Raw genomic sequence first — 22,196 nt, 5'->3', positions numbered from 1 at the left:
GATTCTTACATATTTGTTTATTAAATTAATTAATTTATTTATTTATTTATGTACCAAGAGTAGAAATAGTTAGAAAATTAATTACAAAAGAAAAGTGATGCACAAAGGATAACTTATCTCTTAAAAGAGATCTCTACCAGAAACCCTATTTAAGATACAATTAGATTAAATTTTTAATTTATAGTAGAATTGGACTTCAAAAATATATTTTTAAATTTCATAATTCGGAAAAATTATGTATTTATCAAGTTTTCATACGGATATGAAGAAAAACCAATAATTTTTTACAGTGACAATTGCCAAGTTGCTACATGGGAAAAGCGTTTTTATGCACTAAATCTGTAAAATAGTTATGGCAAAACATAGATCTCAGCTGAGTTATACGGCATTCAAAACAATAATAAAGTGACAGAACAATTATTTCAATCATATGCTAAGGATAAAGTTTACATTACTGCTTTGCATACTTAGTATTTATATGTATTGTGAACAATGTTATTATCAAAAGCAATCGTTTATAGTAAACATAACTTTTCAAGAATGAATTTTCTACTGAACTGCATAAAAAGACTTAAAAGTTCACAACAATGGCTGAATCGTCAGAAAGCTGATCCTTATGTAGAAAAAGCAAAGATGTGTAATTACAGGTAGGTACAATACTTTTATATAATATAATAATTGTAACTTCGTCATATGTACTATTTTTTTTTTTAAGATGTCGTAGTGCTTTTAAACTAATAGAAATGAATGAAAAGGCAAATATACTTCATCCTGGTCAAACCGTCATAGACCTTGGAGCTTCGCCCGGCTCATGGACTCAAGTGGCAGTTCAGAAAACAAATGCTGACGGCGCTGATTCCTCAAAACCGAAAGGGACAGTTTTGGCTGTAGATAAACTACAAATATTCCCAATCGAGGTACTTTATAACTTAAATATAATTTCGAACTGTTATTTAATCATTAGCCTTTTGTGTCTGAACAAACTTTTGTAATTTCTGACAGGGAGCCACAATAATGAGTAACTTGGATTTCTCAACCATTGAAGCTCATGACAAAGTTTTGAAAGCTCTTAATGGGAAGAAAGTGGATTTAGTGCTATCAGATATGGCACCAAGTGCGACTGGTGTCAGGGAACTAGACAAGGACCGCATAATAGGTTTATGTTACATGGCAATAAGATTTGCGGCATTAGTTACTAGAATTGATGGTAACTTGCTATTTAAAGTATGGGATGGTAAAGAAGTGCCCATACTAGAAATGGATCTAGAAAGATTCTATAAACATATAAAGATTTTGAAACCCAATGCAAGTAGGTCGGACTCATCAGAAAAATTTATACTCGCTAGGGGTTTTAAGGGAATTCAAAAACCTATAGAAAATAGTTGCTACAATTCTTGATTTTTTTCTGTGTCATCAGTAGTAGTTAGCAGTAATCAGTTCAGAATCACCAATAAAACTGTTTTTTTTTAACTTAATTTCAATTATAAATATCTATGATGCAGACTATCTATTTCTTTCATCTAGGTGTGTAGAAAGTCTTAATTAAATCATAGTATGCCTGGATATAGCAAAAACATATTTTCTGGCATAACCTAACTTGACAAAAATGTCATCAAGAAAAACACTTGTACTGTATTTTTTAAAGCTTTCTTATATTTAGTTTCCTTGACATAATTATTCTATATATTACACAAATATCTTCAACAAGTTATAGAATATACTGTAAGGTATCAAGTAACCAGAGTACAAATTATTTATATATAAGTACTGTTTACTGTTTTAATTTGAAAAGCAATGTTTTTAATTTTATATGAAGAACTTTTTTATCTTTACAGTGAATTATAATCTGTTGTAACTCCAACTAAAAATAGATTGTTAATACCTAGTTTCAATTGAGTTTCTAGAAAACCACTAAATTTTTTTACATTTAATTATTTTATAATTTGTAAACTGAATTATCTATGACAATTGCCTTTCGTATCTCACAAGAAGATAAAAATTATAGTAAGTATTTATTTACGCTGATACAGTATTGTCTTCCACTATACATAAACAAATATGTATATATAATACGCATTATACATTGGTTAAAAATAATATTTTATATTCAATAATAGTTTACGTCAAATTATATTGGTTTACTTATTGGAACCTATATCCTGCTTAATTTTGTCGCCATTTTTTTTCATGTTTATTTTTATCGTAAATGGAAATGGGAAAATAAAATAAACACATGTAAAATTAATCAATGTATTCTTAAATATACATAGCATTTGAGGCAATTTGAACAGTTGTACATCCATTTTATTATCAATAAAATATTTAAAACATCATACCAATATTTTTATTTTTAATTAATCGAAATAATTTTTTCAAAACGTTTTTGTCAATAAAAAATATCACAAGTAATTATTGTAGGATACAACTGTATCTGCTGATGGCGCTCTATGGACGTAAATAGTACAGAGTATAAACGATAATCACAAAATATAAATAGAGCATAAAGTATAAAATTAATAATTAAGCCCACATTTTTACCTTTACAAGTGTTAAATCTAGAGGGTTGCTCTCTAACACTACTTGAAAATATTTGTGCATATACACAACCTAAGTTAACTTTCTGCGCGAAAATATTCTATTAAAATATTAATTAAAAACTACATATTTGAATTGACCGTTCTTATTATGATGATTTAAAAAAATATATTGAATTGTGTTGCAATGCAAATCATATTGGATCTTAATTTGAAAATAAATTATTCTTAAGGAATTGCTCAGGCAAACGAAAGTTCTAAATTTGGAATTGCGATTGGCTCACACAATAAGTGTGTACAAAGCTTTTTAAACTTTTGTTGCGTTGCGCGATACAAAGCAGAATATGTTATTTAAAACTGCATTTTGTTTACACAAAGTGTGTTCTAGTGGTAGAAAGCTTGTTAAGTTGAGCAGCGGACAGCAGGCTGGAGTGTGCTGCGTGGTCGAGTAACAACAGTCTTTCACCTCGCTCGTCAGCGCAGCTTTGACGGCCTCTACCTGTCTCTAGGGCAAAGCTACTAACCGCGCATATAGCATAGATGAATGTCAGGACGAATAGGGCGCATCCAAAATCTGTAAAAAGTATACAAGTGTTTAATGTAATGAACAAAAAAAGTTGTTATGGAATGTACTTTTTTTTGTTAAGGATACTTAGATGCAAATTTTGATTTAGTGAAAATTAGATATCCGATGCAAAGTGGAAAAATACGAAAAACTTAATTTTATTTGACCGTTAACTATTTAAAATTAAACTTAGGTACCTATAACCAAATGCGCCTTTGTGTAGTTTAAGATATGATATAATTAAAGTACTATTCAATTAATCCCTCAATATTTGTAACATTTTAAAAATTAAATTATATTATCGCAATAATCGGTAAGAATGATGCTTAAATATAAATGTTATAATGATATCATCGGTATATTTACGATATAGATTATGTCCTCCGAACAGGTTAATGATACAAGGATAGCCATCTCCTATGATTATAGCCACAACTAGTAGTATAACGGCCACGCAGGCAGCCATTATCCACGGCAGAATATATTCCCTCTGATACTTAACAGCTCCGTGCAGGAGGGAGATGCAGCACATGAGATATATTGAAGTCAATATAGTGCTTGTGTAAAGAAAAATAACAGTCACTGAAATAGAAATATGAATTAGAATAAATATTGTAAATTTCTTATAACATATTAACGGCCCAGTTTATGATTACCTACCTGAAGCTAGGTGCTGTGCTTTAGCGAATCTAAGCTGATTATTGGTGCTCACTACGTCGCCCTCGTGAAAAGTTAAATGTTCTCCGTATGCAATTTCATAGAATCCCCGTCTCTCGGCATCGTCTTCCATATCGTTGTGGAGCATTGACAGCATTTCACCAACATGAGATATACCTACTAACAATATTATCAGCACGAAAGATGACAGTGCCTGCAGAATGAAAATGAAACATAAATATTTATTTTTTAACTGTTTTTTTGATAACGACTCTTTAAGTAACTCACAATTTGATGGACGGCAATAAGTATTGTGCCCTGGCGTAAATTAAAAACATACAAAAAATTATTTAGGCGTATCATCATCTTGTGAGACGATTTACATTGCTTGTTTCTAACAAACATTTGGTATTTTAAAGCACTAAGGCATCGCTATACTATTTACAGAGAATTGCAAAAACATTGTTTGGGTAACTGTAAGGATCAAGAGGGCGCATGTAACTTTCTATCGATTTTTTTTGTGTGCGTTACGCGCATGCACGATATTTTAAGACGTTCCTAGTAACTCAGCATGAAGGCTTTAATATTTAATTATACCATAATATAAAATGGTTTTGATTGTTACTATCTATATACTTTGTAGAACGCGCGGTCAATATATGACATGCCCCTGGGTAGATTTTTATCAGCTCGAAGACATGTTTTTTCTTTATAATTTACCTGTAATTAAATGCTTTGGCATTCTGTAATAAAATACCTACTCTAAAACTGGAATATATTAAATATCATTAATATAAAAACGGTCTTTTGCCAAGGATCAAAATTGTTCAGATATAAAAAAAGTCGATTAAAAAACTATATAGTAGGAACATTCAGGGTAGGTATAATGTACATTATCATTCTTTTAAAGAGATTTTGTGTACCTTTAAATTAATTTAAAACCAAATATACCATATGAATTATTAAATAAAAACAAGTCATAAAGCGGTTCGGAAACCTGATTTTATTATTTGGTCCAACACATACACATTTAAAACTATTTCCTTGCATTTTTTCTAAATTTAGTGCATTTTAAATTGGTTGCAATTCCGACGGGATCTTGAAACGTATTCTCAACTTGTAATTGCTATTAATATCTTGACTATCTGTAGTTCAAGTGCATTGCCAATTTTGTCAAAGTAAATCGTTACATATATTAGATAGGAGAAGTTCATATATATAAATCAACGACTCGGGTTTAGAAAATGTATTCAATGAAAAGATAAATAAATATTAAATTAATTTTATTTCACAACTTACAATAGTAGTAATAATGACTGTATTCACCGAACTTTAAGCTGGCGTTAGTATATTTGGATTATATAATAACATATTGTATCAATCACAAATTATAAAATATGAAAGTAAATTATCGAAATTAATATTTACAAAAAAACATTTTTTTTTTTCTATATCAATAAAAAAAGAATTTTACATGAATCTAATTACAGATTAAAAAATATATATATTTACATAACATGCAATAAACTGAACGGAAGTCAATAAACAAAAATCATTAACGGTTATTGTGATTAGTACGAGTTTGTAATACTAAGCACTGGAAGTACCAAAGTATTTTGATTTGAATCGTCGTTGTTGCCACTGTCTAGATTTCCAATGCAAACTCGTACTATGCACATATGCTTTAAGACGCGGTTCTATTTTGTAAGTCAAGTTAAGTCGCCACATTTTTACGGTTTATTGTAAGCTCTTCGTCGAGAGAACATTTAATTTATCGAACATAATATTCATGATGAAGTTATTTCAAATACACAGTTAATAAATTACAGGGACGTATTTGTTCAAGGCCACGATGTGAAAACTCAGGCTCTGCGAATATTCGAAATTATAATCCGTCCCTGAATTCGTAACGATTTATTTGTATTAACATATATAGCGCTGGCAAGTTAGAATATAAAGTCATAAAATTTCACATGCGAGTGGCAAAGGTCTTAATGTCTGGTCACCAAGGGACGGATCGGACCAAACAATTTTTATACTCTGTTATTTACAAAGTTGAGAGCTGTCAAAGTCAAATGCTAAATGTAAATTCATGTTTGTCAAGTGACAATGAACCGACAACCGCTATATGTGGTGCAAGAAAATATGTTTGAGATATAATACATTTGATTGTTATAATTAATTTTATATCATAATTTCTTACCCAAACACGTCAAGAAAAAGAAGCTAGTCGATACATTTAAACTGTGCAAATCGATAAACTCTCAGAAAATAGGCGTTTTAATTCAATTAGAAAAATTCCAAGTCGAATATGTTATTGATATAAGAAATAGTCGCTATTGTAAATCGAACCAAAATATCTGTTAAAACTTACACTATACTTATTATAATGGACAATAAGTGATTTATAATTTAAATTTATATTCAAGACCATTAGTTGCTTAATACATATAAAATTGTACTTTAAGAATTGAGTCTCAATAAGATGAAGGTCTTAGCCCAGTCGGTAATATGCAGTACAGGTTTTATGATACATACGTTAACACGAACGAATTAATTTAAAAATAAACCATTCCCAGAAAAATCTTTGGTATTTTTTTTTTATAATCACATTCCAGTGCAGTGCCTAATATTGAAAGTAGTTGCAGTTTTTAATCACAGACAGACAACTCGCAAAAACAGTACTAAAATTTTTTGTATTCACTTCAATATAATGATATCCAATACTTAAGAGTCATTTTCCTTGAGATTGTGTTCAAATATTTCCATTAACATAAAAAATATACTACATTTTTTATTGTTTTTTAGGTGAATTTCGTTTTGCGATGACGTCACCGATATGGGCTCTACATCTAACAGTATCTGTACAATAGTTAGTCTATATGAATAGATGGACAGTTACATTCTATATTCAAAATATTCACATAAAGTTATAATTAAATAACACTTATATTCACAATACATATGTTAAGTAACAATATCTTATCTCTATACTTATACCGATCACAAATCCGTTGTCACTTACAGCCTGGGTTTTTGTATTAGGATTATATTTTATTGAAAGCTGCTCTTTTACATACAACAAAATGGCAGTTATTTCGTTACGTGATACAATCTAAGGGTTTTTCTGGCAATACAAACAACATCGCTTCGTCTCAATTGATTTCATAGCAATAATAATAATTTAAAGGACTTTTCTTTCAATTTATTCAATGAGTCAGGAACTAAATTCCAGGATTAAGATTAATTTAAAATCTTTCTCCTTAAACTCTCACTCTGTGTGTGATCACTAATGGAATTTTTCAAATAAATAATATGGTTTCTTTTAATCAGATCAGATTGCACGAAAACCTGCCAGTATCAAAAGTTTATATGGCATGTAGATGTTCCATTTTCAAACTATTTTTTTTTTAATCAGGCGATTGAGCAAGAGTTCCTGCCAGTGCAGTTGAGTCGTGTGTGGTGGGTGTGTTTGGAGGGGCGGGCGCGGTGGCGGCTGGGTGCGGCGGATATCGCGTATGACTTGAGGTGTGATTTCAAAGCGCTCGGCAAGGGCAGCCGCTCGAGGCCGTAGACGGACGTCCGAGCGACTATCGCTCGACAGCACAGCTCTTGGAGACTTAGTACTGGAGATTAATCATTCATTGACTTTTAGAAATAATATTATACAGTGTATATGCAACTAAAAATATTCAAACTAAAATGACACTTACAAAATGTACACTCAAAATGTTACGAGTCGGATTTTAACCAGTAACATGCGCAATATAACGTTTCAGTTACTTTACCAACTGAGCATATTTTAATTTTAGGATAAAGTACTTTAATATATCAAATTATAAATATAGGTGAGGTTACAAATATGTTTACTTTATTTGTATATTCTGTCAGCTTATTATGATATCAATTTAAGCTTATCTGTCTCTTATTGATTCCCAGCTGTTATTATTAAATGATTTTATTTAAATAAAAGGTCTTAATACAGCATGTCTTGAATATAACATTTTCTTTATACTCTTACATAACTTACCTTTATTGCTTCTCCACAGTCTTTCCATGCCGTTCCGATGTAGTGCCATCCGTGATAGCTCACAGAAACTCTCACGTATATTGAAATCACACAGCGGGCTCACTTCAAAGAAGGCCATATGGTTCTTGGCTGCATACAATTCAGCATCACGTTCTTGCACTTGGCGCTTGAAGGCCAAATGAAGCCTGTTACCAACCAGTACTTTTGGAACTCCGGGCGCATGCTGAAATGACATATGTTTGTTATGTATTAGTTATACTTGCCCGGTATTGTTAAATATTAATATGATGTCAAGTGTAATGTAGATTACTTTATTATATTAGTTACTGTCATTCAGTCTTGCTACTTAGCACATGACAAATTTAATATAGTTTTATTGAATACTACAATATTTTTCAAGTATCACAATAGAATATCAATAACAATATTTATTTTTGATAAATGGTACCACAGTTGAATAAAGTTTATTATACTAACATTTCTAATGAGAAATAAATAATAAAACATTAAATATTGCTTTGATCAAAAAGACACTAAGGGAACTTTTATACAAAAGAGCATACTACAGCATTAAGGAATATTTAGATGATAATAATCTTTAAATTATGATCTTTTTAATACTTGTAATACTTCTATATACTTAATAGAATAATAGAATTAACATATAATAAAAATTTTAATATATTGAATAATAAAATTGTATAATTTGTACGCCTGTAATGGCAGGGCATGTTGATACCTAAAATTGTTATTACTTGTAAGATCTACTATTTACACATGTTTCATGCAAATAAATGATCTTTATCTCTATCAAAAAAATTACAATTCTTTTACCTTTTCAACCTCCTCCAACCAGCGATCTATACTGTCAAAGGACCACTTGTTGGTAATATCGTACACCAGTAAGATGCCTTGAGCTCCTCTCGAGTATGATCTGATGATTGTACAGAACCGGCCCTGGCCCGATGTGTCCCACAGCTGCAACTTCACACGCTTACCATCAAGGAGGATGGTTGTGGTCTTATATACTGTAAGAGAAACAACATACATATGTAATTTAGATAGGTTTTTAATCACTAGATAATAAGATCTAAGACTTTTGCAAGTATTCATTGCCATAAAACTAATATTTATGGTTTCGTGTGCAGTTAAAATAATTAGAGTAGCGTAGTAAATCCGATTCAGATATGGAATTAAAATCGTAGGAGCTGATTGTAATGTCATATTAATAATACCGAGATTGATACTTTACATAAACCGAAAGGAAAATCTGTTTCAATAAATTTAACAACTTAAGTAAAAGGTTTAATAAATAGCATTAATGTAGAATTGAAATGATGTTTTAAAGATCTTCATGGCCAAACAGTGTTTGTTATTCATTATACATATAAGTTAAATTATTAATTATACATATAAGTTAATTTATTTGTCATATAAGTTAAAAAAGCTTTAAGTTAAACAATATTTAGTCATGTCTAGCAGTCTTGAAACGAGTAAAACCCTACTTAAAATAAATTAAATATATTATGTCAAGATAGTATGATAAAATGCATAGCAGACACATTCCTTAACTTCAATTGAAAGACATTTCTTTAATGTAACCTTAGTTTAAAATAAGTACTTAATGTAAATTAAATTAAAGGTTAAATTCTTTACTTACGTAAACACACAAATTATATAAATAATTTTTTCTGTTATCACAGAGTAAATGACACCGGGTGTCGTATATCCACTGTTTCACATTATCACCTTACTTAGAATTTCTTGATAAGTTTTGCTAATAATTAATAGTTCTTATAAAATTTTTCATTATTATTACGGATTAAAATATTAAAAAAAAACTACAAGATTATTATAATAGTCTTCATTATATTTAGTTTTTATTGTTAAGAATGAATAGTTTAATAGCACATATAGAAAAAAACATTAAGAATTCAACTATACTTAAATTGTTATATTTAAAATAAACCATCTCTTTTTATTTATCATCCAACAGTAGTAGTAAAAAAAATAATTAAGAAATATTTATACTACGGAATACAGATTCTACTACTAGAATAAAAATTTTACTGATCTATACATACATATTTTTTCTATGAAACATAAAGTAAGGCCAGCATTAGATATTATACAGAATTGGCTATATATAAGAGAAAAAGATTTTTTAACTTACCACTTCCACTACAAAAAGGGGAATCAGCAGAGCCATCTTCTAAGTCTTGTAATATTTCTTGTTTCCCCACATCCGAGTCGCCCACAAGCAATACTTTTAACAAATAGTCATATGATTTTGGAGCTGCCGGTGGTCTGCCTAGAAAAATATTATGAATTTAATTTAAATTAATAAATATAGAATGTTTAGTTAATGTTGTATTAAACATTTATATTAGAAATGAAAACTTATATTCCGCTTTTTAATTATTATTATTCTATTCTTTGTGGCTTTCCTTTCATAAAATATTTATGTATAAGCAATTTCACTAATATTCACAACTGTTATTGTTTAAAAAGGATTAGAAATGATGTGGTGTTGTGATTTATTATGACACTTTTAAAATACTTCAATTCATCGTTACTTAAAACTTTAGAACATTAAACATACTAAGCAGAGTTTTCATATCGATTATATTCGAATTTGCTTATAATGTTTAAGCCCTCATTGAAAAATTAGGGTAAGAAATACCTGCTCTTTGGTGATAAGACCGCGGCAGGGTAGTGCTTCCATTTTGTGCGACTTGACCTGTCGCCTGTTGAGGTGCTGCTACCATCCCAGTCGTGGTGAACATACTTTTAGTAAAAATCTCCTGATATTCAGGTGCTCTTTACCCCACGCAAATGTATACATAATACCGTCCAAACTTTAGTCTTTATTGTTATCCATGTAATTTGTGTCTATTTTATTCTTAAATAACGTAATCGGTGATGATAACTTTTTTAATTTATCAAAAATTCACTATATGTTCAATTCAGTAAAAATACACATACGTTGTAGTATACGCAAGGTTGTCATTTATTCCGTCTCATTTACAATCTTTCGCTCTTCTATTATTTAGTGGCAAAAGTGAAATAAGTGTTTTATAAAACAAGACTACTTTTTATCTGCACTTATTTTTATTTTTAATTTTTGCACAAAAACAACACAATTTCAATGAAAATAATAAATTGTGAATGGCACTGAACGGTGATTGAATGAATACAGATTATCTGCACTTAATTTAGTGGGTCATTGGTCACAGATAAAATCAACTTAGGTTAGGTAGATTCATTCATTCATTTTTTTTAAGATAATTTCATATGGACAGTAATATTGTAGCTATTTAGTATTTATTAGTTATAAGTGAATGACTGAATGTGTATGTAAGGGAAATATGACTTTTAAACATATTTTTGTATACCAAATTATAATTTATCGTCTCATTTTTATTTGTTTTATACTTTCTTCAATCTCTTTCGTTTCTTATAGGTATTTTTGCGGTTTTATGCTAGTAACATTTTTGGAAGTGATTTTATCACACCTAACTCACTTATAAACTTAATTTTTAATTTTAATCTAAATGAAAATTGTACAACCACGAACCATGAACACACAATTACATTATTATGAGCATTACAAATATAATCAACAAAAATTGTCAAATGACTAATTTTATTGGTATCTTTATCGTTTAAAAACAATATAGCTCTTGAATATGGCGGTAACACTTTTACAGCAAGTGGCACATACCTATTCTAGGAAAAGCCAGCAAGGTCCTCAATGTCGCCCTTTAACGTCGTTTTTTTTATGCAATTAGAGTCATGGAGCAAGTTTTATGGGCATCTTAGGAGGTGAACCACTTAGGAATTTGATATAATCAGTTGAATTAATAAATCTCGCTTTTTTCGCTGTATATAATATCTATTATCACTATTGTAGATAATTAAGTTTTCTCCAACTTTTTTTTTTATTATAGTTTGAATCATTTTAAGATAGAGCTGTTAAAGGATAATCTAATCTAATACTAAAGTCAATCGGTATATTCTGGTGGAAAAGATGCAAACTAAGTTATAAAGTTTTGACAAATGAATTAATTATCAATAATATTCTTTGATATCAAATATTACATTATACATACTTTTATACTGTCGTATCATCGTCGTCAAACTGTTATTTCAAGTCTTCTCTGTCAACTTGACCGACATTTATCTCCATGTCTTATAATATCGGGGTCAAAGTTTCTGCTTTCATTTGCATCTGGTAAAGATTTGAGATGAGTTTGCTCTCTAATAACTCTGGTCACAAGCCGAAAAAAAAACAAAACCCCGATTTCCTGCACTCACAGCTTGAACTATAACACCCATCTTGCAGGTTTAAAAAAATTGTGATGAGAAATTAAAGTAGTCGTGGTAGTTTCCAGGACACTGTTACAAATTGTCCAACCGTTCTGCAGAGGTTGCAAATTATACCTAAACCAATTTTGAACTCCATAATAAGCACGATGTAAATGTTGTTGAGTTGCTGAATTTTTTGGCAGAATATTTGATAACTGTACAATGTCATAAAGTTTCAGAATCATTGTTTTATTTTTTTCAAAACAAGAGAAGACATGTGAGACAGCCACTAAATCTATTCAGAAACAAAAAATGTTTCTTTGCAAACACCTACCTATTGAAGCTTTTGGAAGAGTAGGTATAAAGTCTTCATTTAGTTTGTCCGCTTAAAAAAAATATTATTGATAACTGATAAGATAGTGCACGTCTAATTAATTATAATTGATATCTTAAATCTATATCTTCTCCTATTATAACTGATTTGAAGTTTATTCAGGTTTCAGTTTATTGATTGCCGTTTCTATAATTAGTAAATCCGCATCATCTCTTACTTGTTCGTAAGTAATATTGATGGGTTGTAATTTTGAATTAGTATATTAGTGACCTTTTTTGTAGAAACAAAAAAATTGTGACCTTTGCCTTCAAATGTTCACGCGGGGGCGAGTTACCATGTTGTTTGTAAGTTTTGAGAAAACGTTTAAAAATCCAATTTATACAAATATTCACCTCATAATTTCAAATTCTTAAATTTTTACCTAATTTTTGCTAAAATTACTAGAGAACTTTGATCGTTTTTTAATATAAATCTGGATAATAATGGCCACTATTAAAATAATTATATTGAAGTCTCGAAGCTTCGATGATCATACAGATGGCCTTGAATATTTTCCAAGGGAAGTTCCTAGTTAATGGATGGTTATAATTGGTTCCATAAAAATAAATACATTTCTCATTTTAACTTTCCACCATATTATTTTAAAAGATCTTCAAGATTTTTAATTAAAAAACGAATTAGGGGAAAGAAGTAAATTGGGTTAATAAATAAATCACTTAGTAATACCTAACATAACTATAGCTGTTTTAAGCACAAAAGATTACGAATTATTAATTAAATAAGTCAAGAGGAGTGTACTCAATTCTTATCTTTATTAATTATATAATAAATTTTGATACATTTTATAAACATTGTATATTTCCTTATCTTTAACATAATAATGTCAAGTGTAATATAAAAATGGAATATTGCTTTAAATGCAAATTATTTACTGTATAATGTCACATAGATACTGAAGTATTGCCTTAAAACTAATCAACTTTATTTTGTTTATGTAACAGTTAAATACTACTGAGCTTCTCGGCAAGGAACATGTCATATGATTTAAATTAGCAGCATATTGGATTGCCCAATATATGTGAATATTATTCATCAAAATCTTTCTAGACCGGGTAGAGGGAATGACTGGCTGTATTTTTCTACTTCCTCCTTGAGATTGTTTATTTTTGCTTTAATATCAGCATTATCTTCAATGAATTTGTTGAAATCAACAAGTTTTGGTCCAGATGATTTAGTTATTTCTTGAGCCAATGAGAGTGCTTTGTCAATGTAATCAACGACCTTATCAAAGTCAGATTCTTTTAGACCTCTAGTAGTTAGTGCCGGTGTGCCTGAAACATGAATAGGTACATATTTAAAAATGCAACTAACTTGTCATTGATTGTCATTACACCTGTTGGTAGATCGAAATTAAGCCGTAGGTGGTAAATGATCTATCTAACAGCATATTCACTCTAGCCCCGAAGACACCCAAATAAAATTTGCTAAGTAATATTTAGCCATTAGGTTTTAATGTCATAAAAACTATATTCTATAAGAAATATAATGTTAGGAGATAAAGACAAACAATTGTATTGACGACCAATAAATACTATTCATCCGTTTTTAAATATTATTTTATGTTATTAAAAATTTCTTTTAATATAGAAAGATTTTTCTCAATATAAGCGTTTCTACGAGTTGTCATAGTGTTAAGAGGTAGTGGGCATCAATTATGGCAAAAATAACAAGATCATCTGTATGCATAAATTATCTGCAGAAAAAAATATGGCAACAGGTGTCTTTTACATCCACTAAAATTAATTAATAAAATTGTTAATTGCAACACAGATTAAATATTATTATAATAATTTGACTTATCAACAAGTATTGTCTTGGCAAAATCTTTTGGAACATTGTTTCGGCATGTTTAAGAGCAAATATTATGACTTAAAGATTAAGATTTTGTAACTCATTCTACCTAGTTTTTAATTTATGTAGCTGCTATAATATAATGTATGAAATTTTTTGCTCTTGTAAGGGGTACTATTAAATTATCATGTACATACACACACATGCAGACGTACACACATATACATGTATATATGTTTGTAACATTTTACTATACATACCAAGGCGTATCCCGCTGGGATTAAGAGCACTCTTATCTCCCGGCACGGTATTTTTGTTACAAGCTATACTACATAGTTCCAGTATGCGTTCAGCTCTTGCTCCCGACAGACCTTTATTACGTACATCAACCAGTGCTAAATGTAAATCTGTACCGCCTGTGGCTATGTTGTAACCTCTGGACTTAAGACCTTCACACAGCCTTTGAGCGTTGTTTATAACCTGTGGAAAAAGATTTTGGACAACAAATTATTAGTTTTGTATTCAACTATTCCCATATGGTTGTATGTTAGTAATATCTTACTAGATAACGTGTTATTACTATTTGAAAATATATTCTAGGGTATTATTGTATAATATATTAGTTTATAAAAAGGTTTGATGTGTTAGGGACTCTTGAAATTATAGTATTAACAGACAATTTTTCATTACTTATCCTTTTGACATATATTCTTTATACCCAAATTCTTTTATTTTTTTACAAATAATATTTCGATTCCACACGCCTATATATTGAAAGCAGAAAACTGCTTAAGTAAAATTGTTCAGACAAATATTTACTCTCATAATTACTACACATGATCAGTTTTAGCAAAATTAAATGGTACTAAAATTAAACAAATATCTTATTTTTTTTACCTGACGTTGGTATTCGATGAACTCAGGCAACATAGCCTGTTTCATGGCTGTAGCAATGGCAGCGATTGCATGGTTGTGGGGACCACCTTGTAGGCCGGGGAACACAGCTTGATTTATTTTACTTTCATAGTCATACATAACTTTCTCTCCTTTGGAATTCACAGACTTAACTCCCTTTCGGTAGAAAATAACTCCAGCGCGCGGACCCCTTAACGTTTTGTGAGTTGTTGTTGTTACTATGTCACAGAACTCAAACGGACTGGGTATAACACCTGGAACGATGATTTATTTCTTATAGTAATGCAATATAAAAATAGATATTTAAGAGAAATATAATATTTATTATCATAATAAAACGTAGCTTTAAAATTATTTTGCAGGTCATGGTCCACTAATCATCGATAGTGAAACTATTAGTGATTACATTAATGACGTCAGTTCGTCTTTGTTTACAATAAACGTCTGTAGTATATGCTCATATATATTCTTGCGTAAACAATTGCATCATTTATACATAATATTGTTGTCTTAAATACTATTTTTAAATATTCCACTTTTTTTTTTATAAATTGATAACAATATTATCATTAAAGATCATTTATGAGTTTCAATTTTAAAATGTAATGAGGTTTTTTAATTGTTTTAAGATCTAAAATATATATTTTTAACTTATCGAAGATTTTCTTTGAGATTAAATTCTATTAAATTAAATATCTGTTAATTTACCAGCTGCTACGAGTCCTGATATATGAGCCATGTCAGCCATCAAGATAGCTCCGTTTTCATCAGCTATTTCTCTAAATCTCTTGTAATCGAGACAGCGGGAGTAGCAACTCATGCCAGCAATAATTAGACGCGGCTTGAACAACTTAACACTCACAGCTAACTGTTCGTAATCAATCAATCCGCTCTTCGGATCTACCTGTGAAAGGCAAAATTTATATTTATGTCTTACCCTAAATATATAGTAACTATGAAGCAATATGATATAAAAATCGTAGGGATTATTGTAATCCTGGAAGAGTATTTACTTCTTTTCTACTTTGCTTGACATTAAGATAATCACCTTCTATATATACTTATTAAGTAAATTTAATTAATTTTTATATTTAACTATTATCTCTTTCACCTAATATTAATTGTCTGTAAAGATTGTTTATAGCGATAACTCCCAACTTTGTGTATCAACTGGTTACTTTTTCATTTTTGTATGTGTGCAATAATGTATGGATAAATAATTATTTTATTATTAATTACATATATAAGTATTAACTCACTTTATAAGGCATGCTTTCAAAGAATATGGATGTGGCGGATATTTTCTTTGTAGCTGTAAAAAAACCATGTGTAAGGTGTCCTCCATCTGGCAAGTCTAAGCCCATTATGCGGCCATGGGGTTCGACTATTCCGGTATAAACAGCAAAGTTTGCAGGTGATCCTAAATAGAGAGAAAATTGTTTTAAGTTAAAACTTATTTGACATAATTTACTCTTTAAAATACAAACTATTGCATATGATATAAATTAAAAATATATTGAGAATGTCTTACATACCGGAATATGGCTGTACATTCACACCCCACTCTTCCGGCTTGAGTTTGTAAGCTTGTAAAGACCTCTGTTGAGCAAGAATTTCGACTTCATCTATGAATTCATTTCCACCATAATATCTGTAACAAATAGGGATTGATATAAACAAATAATAAGATAGTTGTTGATTCAAGGCTATCATGAATTAATATTTTAGTTTAAATAAAAAAAAAATTTTGTTTCCAACTAAATTAACAAATTATAATTTAACTTTAATTATATGACGTCGCTTCACTTACTACATAATTTTTTGTAGTTTTTTCCTAAAGAGGATAAAGAAAATTTATATTTCCTCTATATTGGGAATTCCATAATAAAAAAATACTTGACATGTGCTAGTATAATTTTTAAATACGTTTTATATTTTTCTAACCTTTGATGAGGCATTCCTTCAGAGTATTTGTTGTGAAGACATGAGCTCAAACATTGAAGAACAGCTACGGAGGTGAAGTTTTCTGAAGCAATCATTTCCAAGCCGCTAGCTTGTCTTTGTTTCTCTTGTTTAATTATATCATATAGTTCAGGATCTGTTTCCCACAGATCTCCATTTAAATGACTCTTATTCATAGCTGCAGTTGTAATTAAATTTCGGGATTGGGAAAAGAGCTGTAAAAATATATTAAACCTCAGATGAAGCTAGTTTTAATAACGGAGACGTACTGAAACAAATGGTTATTACAAGGTCTATTAATATAAAGACCTTAAAACGCTGACCCCAGATAAGACATAACGCAATCATAAATAAAAATTGATTGTTAAATCACCACAAGGCACTTTAAACGTGATGTCATATATTTTAGCTAAAATTTTAAATTAAACTTTTTATTCCATATAATACAGATCTATCTACAAATAACTAAATTCAGGAATTTTATTAGATTAATAAATAGATAAAGAAAACAGTTAAAGTTTATATAAATAAAAAACTAACCTCTCCACGTCTAACGCAATGTTACACCACAAGTTAAATTAAAAATTTCACCGTGAATGACTTTAACAAGACAACAAATTTCAAACTCACATTAGAGGTGATTTTTCCTTGAAGTTCTGATAGTAGTGACCCTGCATTTGATACTGATTTAGCACTTAGTTTTCTCGTAGCGTTATGAAAACAGGTTTTAACAAAGATGTTGCTCATGTTTATTGCGTTTGTACAAAGACGTCGACGAAATATTCCTCAATGGGATAATAATTCTACAAAAACAAGAACAAATATTATCAACATTGATAACCCATTATGAACCCTATAATAATGACCACATTTGACGTTTAAATTTTTATGATCATTTAACATCACTCCAGTCAGTGCTGCCAAATGAACATACACATATAATTTTTTTATAGTATCATAGTTCTTATATTAATTTAATAAGAAATTAATTTTTAAGACTTTAGAATGTAAACATTAGTAAGAAATTTAACCGTACAAAGTAATACCATTCTTTACCAGCTGTGTAGGACACAAGCTCACGATAGGATGTGTTGCACGATTCAGTTAATATGAACAGTTTTGTAAATTCTAGTAGATTTGAAAAAAGTATTTGTAGTAGATATACAATTTGAAATTCTCATTTTTTTATTGTCGCAGCAGGTGTTTGTTTTTAAATAGATTTCTTTCTTACAACTTTTCCTTTTTCTATTTAGGTTGATTAAAATATATTCTAAAGAGGTATTTAAGTTTATGAAACGTCAATTCTTAAACATTTATCTACCTATGTAAGCATTTTAGGAAAATTTCGTTAGTTTTTTTTATATATAAGAATATAGTCACTAGAAATGATTTTTATGATCATTTTTAACGATCAACTCTCTATTATTAGATATATTTATTATTGATGCAATAAATGTCTATTTTAAGAAATACTTAAAATAATATATATTTTTTTGCGATAAGAGATATTTGTCTGTTGTTACCCAGAGAAGTTAATTGGTCATGACGTCAGATCAGATTATTAAATGCTTTGGGGAAACCTGTAAGTTATTAAGGTGTCAGTTATTTCCTTTAAAACAAAATTACAAGCCTTTATTTCTTTTGTAATGTATAATGCTGTTGGCCCTGCGAATTTGGCCTTGTCATCGGGAGAGTGGATCAGTGCTGAAACTGGCCCTTTACAAAAGGCTTGAAGGGCCCCAGTGGTGAAAGGCCTGTAGGGTAAAAGGCCTGTAGGGTGAAGGGCACTAGGGTTAAGGACCTCTAAGGTGTTTTAAATTTCTTATAAATCATGTAACAGATTGAATTTTTATTAATTATTAAACATGAAGCTTACCAAAGGTTGACGGTAGAGAGGAAGGGGGGGGGGGCTTATTTGCGTGTTGCCTTTTTAGAAAATGAAATAAGTAAAATGTATAATGGTTTTCACAATATTTTAAATGTTGTCAATTGGTTTGAAATTTGTGGAATTATCAAACAAGAAAGTTTACTCACTTATTAAAAAAAATTACTGATCTTATTCAAAAATAATATATGATAGATAGGTATACCACCCGAAGACTGAAAATTTCTAACTCTATAATAAAATATAGACTACAAAAGGTCGTTTTATAAGATAACTTTTTGAGTTAGTTATATACAAATAACTGGTCATAGTAAGTAGAGAACGTCTTTTTGAAATCTAATAAAAATACTTGATGCTAAGATAGATAAATATTTACAGCAGCAGTAGCAGATCATTGAGGATCTTTAATAAAATGGATTTTTGTCATTTGTATGGTTATATAATTTTTTATTTTATTTTATTGGTAGTAGTAAAATTCCATATAGATATAATCATTTCAATTATAAGTAGTTACATTATGAATATGCTATTTTGATATGAGCTCTAAATCATTGGGACCATCTATAATGAATAAACAATTGATTATGATAAAACTATGCATACAAAAGAAATTAAACAGTAAACAAGACTGTTTACATAAAATATAATCATATTATGTGCGTAGCTTTATAATCTATATAAGAAATACATCACTATAAAAGTGATGACCGCGGTCCACTATTCTGAACGTATTAATGCATAACTAATTAATACATGTCAATAAAAATTTCGCCGTTTTATTTTTTAGACACTTGGCGTTTATATGTATAAAAAATATTTCGATTTCTTCATAATACGAAATACGAAAGTTTCACAAACATCTTACAAATATGTCTTGTTTACCATAAATAAATTAATTTATATTTTAAAGTTTAACAACGATAACAAATTTTTAATCCTAATGAGTTTGCTAATGGCATTCATCGGAACATTAACATTGCGGCTCCAACAATTAATGGATATTTGATTCGAGTACACAATATGAAAATGAAATTTAATTTTAGTATACTCGTTCATAGTTTCAATTTTATTGCACAGAGTTTATAAACAGGAATATGAGTACTGTTTACAACTTGCGTTCTTCATACATGCTGTGAATAGTTGGCGGATACAATAGATGTTAACAAAACCGACATTGCGTAACATAAAGTGTGCAGTCGTTACACGGAGAATTTAAATCGCTACCCAGTAAAGAGAAAATTGAGCCACGCTCGTTTTGTAGCTGGTTATTACATGATATAAGAAAAAGGTAGTTGCGAGTTTATATTAATTACATACTTACAACACAGAATAAATTTGTGTAAAGCGAATGTCCATAGTATTTTACAGTCTACTGAAGATCAATATTATACACGTACACATCGTTCCATTGGAAACGACAATCACAAATGGCTTCACATAGACTACTAATAAATCAAACAAGCGTATAATGAACTGTATACTTATGTGCACTTTTTTTGTAAACAGTAAGCTTAAAGTTTATAGGAACAGAGGGTGTTTTATTATGAAATAATTAAAAAAAAAATCAAAGATCTCGTATATTTTTACAATATACGCATGTATATTTTTAATCGCGTCAATTCTAGAATAGATTCTGAAATAACAATAGATTTACGGATTTACTTAAATTCGTCGTGGTATTCAACAATAGGCGAGTGGAATTTCTCCTTAAGGTTATCTGAGATATTTCCGTAGTCACTAAGCGCTTTAACGGGTTTCCATGAAGCTATCGTAATGACAGTAATAACTATCTAATATGTTAATAAGAGCGATAAGCAGTTAAAATTCTGTTTTTGAACAAGATAGGGAAAAAGTAAATAAACAGCATTCTTAAATATAAAATAATTATTCTTTATGTAAGAAGTATTCACTTACGAAGATTTTGTATCTTTTTTTTAAACATAAATATAATACATGGTTTATTATACATTAGGCTTTCAAAAGGTGCCTGTTCATTTTCCAAATAGAAAGTAATTAACTCGGAAACTTATCCTCCCAAGGTTTCCCTTTTATTACTGTCAGTAAGCACAAGTTATCCATCTTTAGCGACTGCTCGGCGAACTATTAATTAGCTCCTCTAATTAAACGTTTCTCAACCGATCCACTGAAATATAACCATGTAATCTAGGTCGTGACCTTGAATAGATAAAAAATAAAAAAAAAACAATAATAATAGGAATTGTGGTATCTGTTTTACTATATATTTCACTAGTATGCTGAACATTTTCAAAAATCTAACCAAGTAATTATTTATTCGATGTCGGCCACCTCTCGTATATTCCCATCTTTTATCAGATATATCATGATTAAAAACAGAAACATTGTCATTATCTCGATGATAGCATGTGATTTTAGAATATTTTTTAACTGGCCAATGTCGTTCCAGATTTATAAAAACTTTTTGTAATTCCATTCTCATTATATTTTTATCATGTATAACAACAAAATATATATACTCTGTCTGATTTCCATTTACTACCTCAATCAAACATATTATATTCTTGATGGCTCTTTTTTCTAAGGTAGTAGACAATTTCATATTGTCGCATGATATACCGCTTATTGCCGTAATTATTCGAGAGCACAAAATAATCGAGCTTAGTATCACAATGAAATCCAATTTCTCATAATTACATGTTCTAGGAAAGGTTTTATTAAACAGTCTTTCTTCTCGAAGATCGAATAAAATGTAGAGAGTAAGGAAAATGGCGGCTGGTATATTAAAAGCTCTTATGTCGTTCAAGCTCAAGTTCCAAAGCAAGGAATTTGTGGAAGACAATTGAGCTTTATTGCTGAATATTTGTTGCTTAAGTGAATTGCTTATCCAGGCTTCGCATTCTTTAGATGCGAGGAGGTAGGCAATTTTGTTTTCAAGGCTAATCCAGCCCATTTCTTGGTATTGCAATTTATGATACAGATAACCATTCGATTCGCCGACTATAGATGGCACGATATCTTCTTCGTGTCGTGGCACATCCAATAAACCGTATTTGTTTATGAGTTGAGTATAATTGAGATGTATATCCTCATATCTTATAACCAGCTGCAAATCTGTTATAAATATTTTTGTACTTTTGAAATCCGAATTTTCATATGTAATACAGATTAATTATATC

The 22,196-nt window shown here is 29.7% G+C and overlaps 4 protein-coding genes and 1 long non-coding RNA gene across 8 annotated transcripts; 2 read left to right on the top strand and 3 right to left on the bottom strand.

Annotated features, from left to right (window-relative positions):
* Positions 1-325: 325 nt before the first annotated feature.
* On the top strand, positions 326-2,333 carry LOC116774481 (rRNA methyltransferase 2, mitochondrial). Its single transcript, XM_032667226.2, has 3 exons — positions 326-647; positions 716-917; positions 1,003-2,333. Exons 1-3 carry the CDS (start codon positions 493-495, stop codon positions 1,396-1,398), a joined length of 753 nt encoding a protein of 250 aa, XP_032523117.2. The 5' UTR covers positions 326-492; the 3' UTR covers positions 1,399-2,333.
* LOC116774490 (uncharacterized) lies at positions 2,237-4,258 on the bottom strand. The gene is made up of 4 exons (XM_032667238.2): positions 4,045-4,258; positions 3,760-3,970; positions 3,466-3,681; positions 2,237-3,108 (listed from the first exon to the last, which is right to left on the bottom strand). Exons 1-4 carry the CDS (start codon positions 4,159-4,161, stop codon positions 2,903-2,905), a joined length of 750 nt encoding a protein of 249 aa, XP_032523129.1. The 5' UTR covers positions 4,162-4,258; the 3' UTR covers positions 2,237-2,902.
* A 764-nt stretch (positions 4,259-5,022) lies between these two features.
* LOC116774090 (ras-related protein Rab-40C) lies at positions 5,023-10,984 on the bottom strand. 2 transcript variants are annotated; one of them, XM_061521139.1, is made up of 6 exons: positions 10,772-10,984; positions 10,470-10,688; positions 9,960-10,097; positions 8,621-8,814; positions 7,787-8,009; positions 5,023-7,382 (listed from the first exon to the last, which is right to left on the bottom strand). In XM_061521139.1, exons 2-6 carry the CDS (start codon positions 10,570-10,572, stop codon positions 7,171-7,173), a joined length of 870 nt encoding a protein of 289 aa, XP_061377123.1. In that variant the 5' UTR covers positions 10,573-10,688; positions 10,772-10,984; the 3' UTR covers positions 5,023-7,170. The 2 variants fall into 2 exon arrangements, with proteins under 2 accessions (XP_061377123.1, XP_032522626.1); XM_032666735.2 differs by having other exon boundaries at positions 10,470-10,983.
* A 591-nt stretch (positions 10,985-11,575) lies between these two features.
* Positions 11,576-12,797, top strand: LOC116771882 (uncharacterized). The gene is made up of 3 exons (XR_009752588.1): positions 11,576-12,263; positions 12,328-12,452; positions 12,591-12,797. It is a non-coding gene; the product is annotated as an uncharacterized LOC116771882 (long non-coding RNA).
* Positions 12,798-13,221: 424 nt separating this feature from the next.
* Positions 13,222-20,458, bottom strand: LOC116771854 (serine hydroxymethyltransferase). Of its 3 annotated transcripts, XM_032663842.2 has the most exons (9): positions 20,363-20,458; positions 17,787-17,959; positions 17,139-17,371; positions 16,730-16,845; positions 16,454-16,614; positions 15,903-16,098; positions 15,177-15,448; positions 14,540-14,759; positions 13,222-13,759 (listed from the first exon to the last, which is right to left on the bottom strand). In XM_032663842.2, exons 2-9 carry the CDS (start codon positions 17,901-17,903, stop codon positions 13,521-13,523), a joined length of 1,554 nt encoding a protein of 517 aa, XP_032519733.2. In that variant the 5' UTR covers positions 17,904-17,959; positions 20,363-20,458; the 3' UTR covers positions 13,222-13,520. The 3 variants fall into 3 exon arrangements, with proteins under 3 accessions (XP_032519733.2, XP_061377122.1, XP_032519748.2); XM_061521138.1 differs by lacking the exon at positions 20,363-20,458 and having other exon boundaries at positions 17,787-17,968; XM_032663857.2 differs by lacking the exon at positions 20,363-20,458 and having other exon boundaries at positions 17,697-17,836.
* Positions 20,459-22,196: the final 1,738 nt, after the last annotated feature.

Source organism: Danaus plexippus, chromosome 8 (genome assembly GCF_018135715.1).
Source record: "Danaus plexippus chromosome 8, MEX_DaPlex, whole genome shotgun sequence".
NCBI classification, from domain to species: domain Eukaryota; kingdom Metazoa; phylum Arthropoda; class Insecta; order Lepidoptera; family Nymphalidae; genus Danaus; species Danaus plexippus.
Note: the sequence above shows the minus strand (reverse complement) of the source record. Positions and strands in the feature narration are given on the sequence as shown.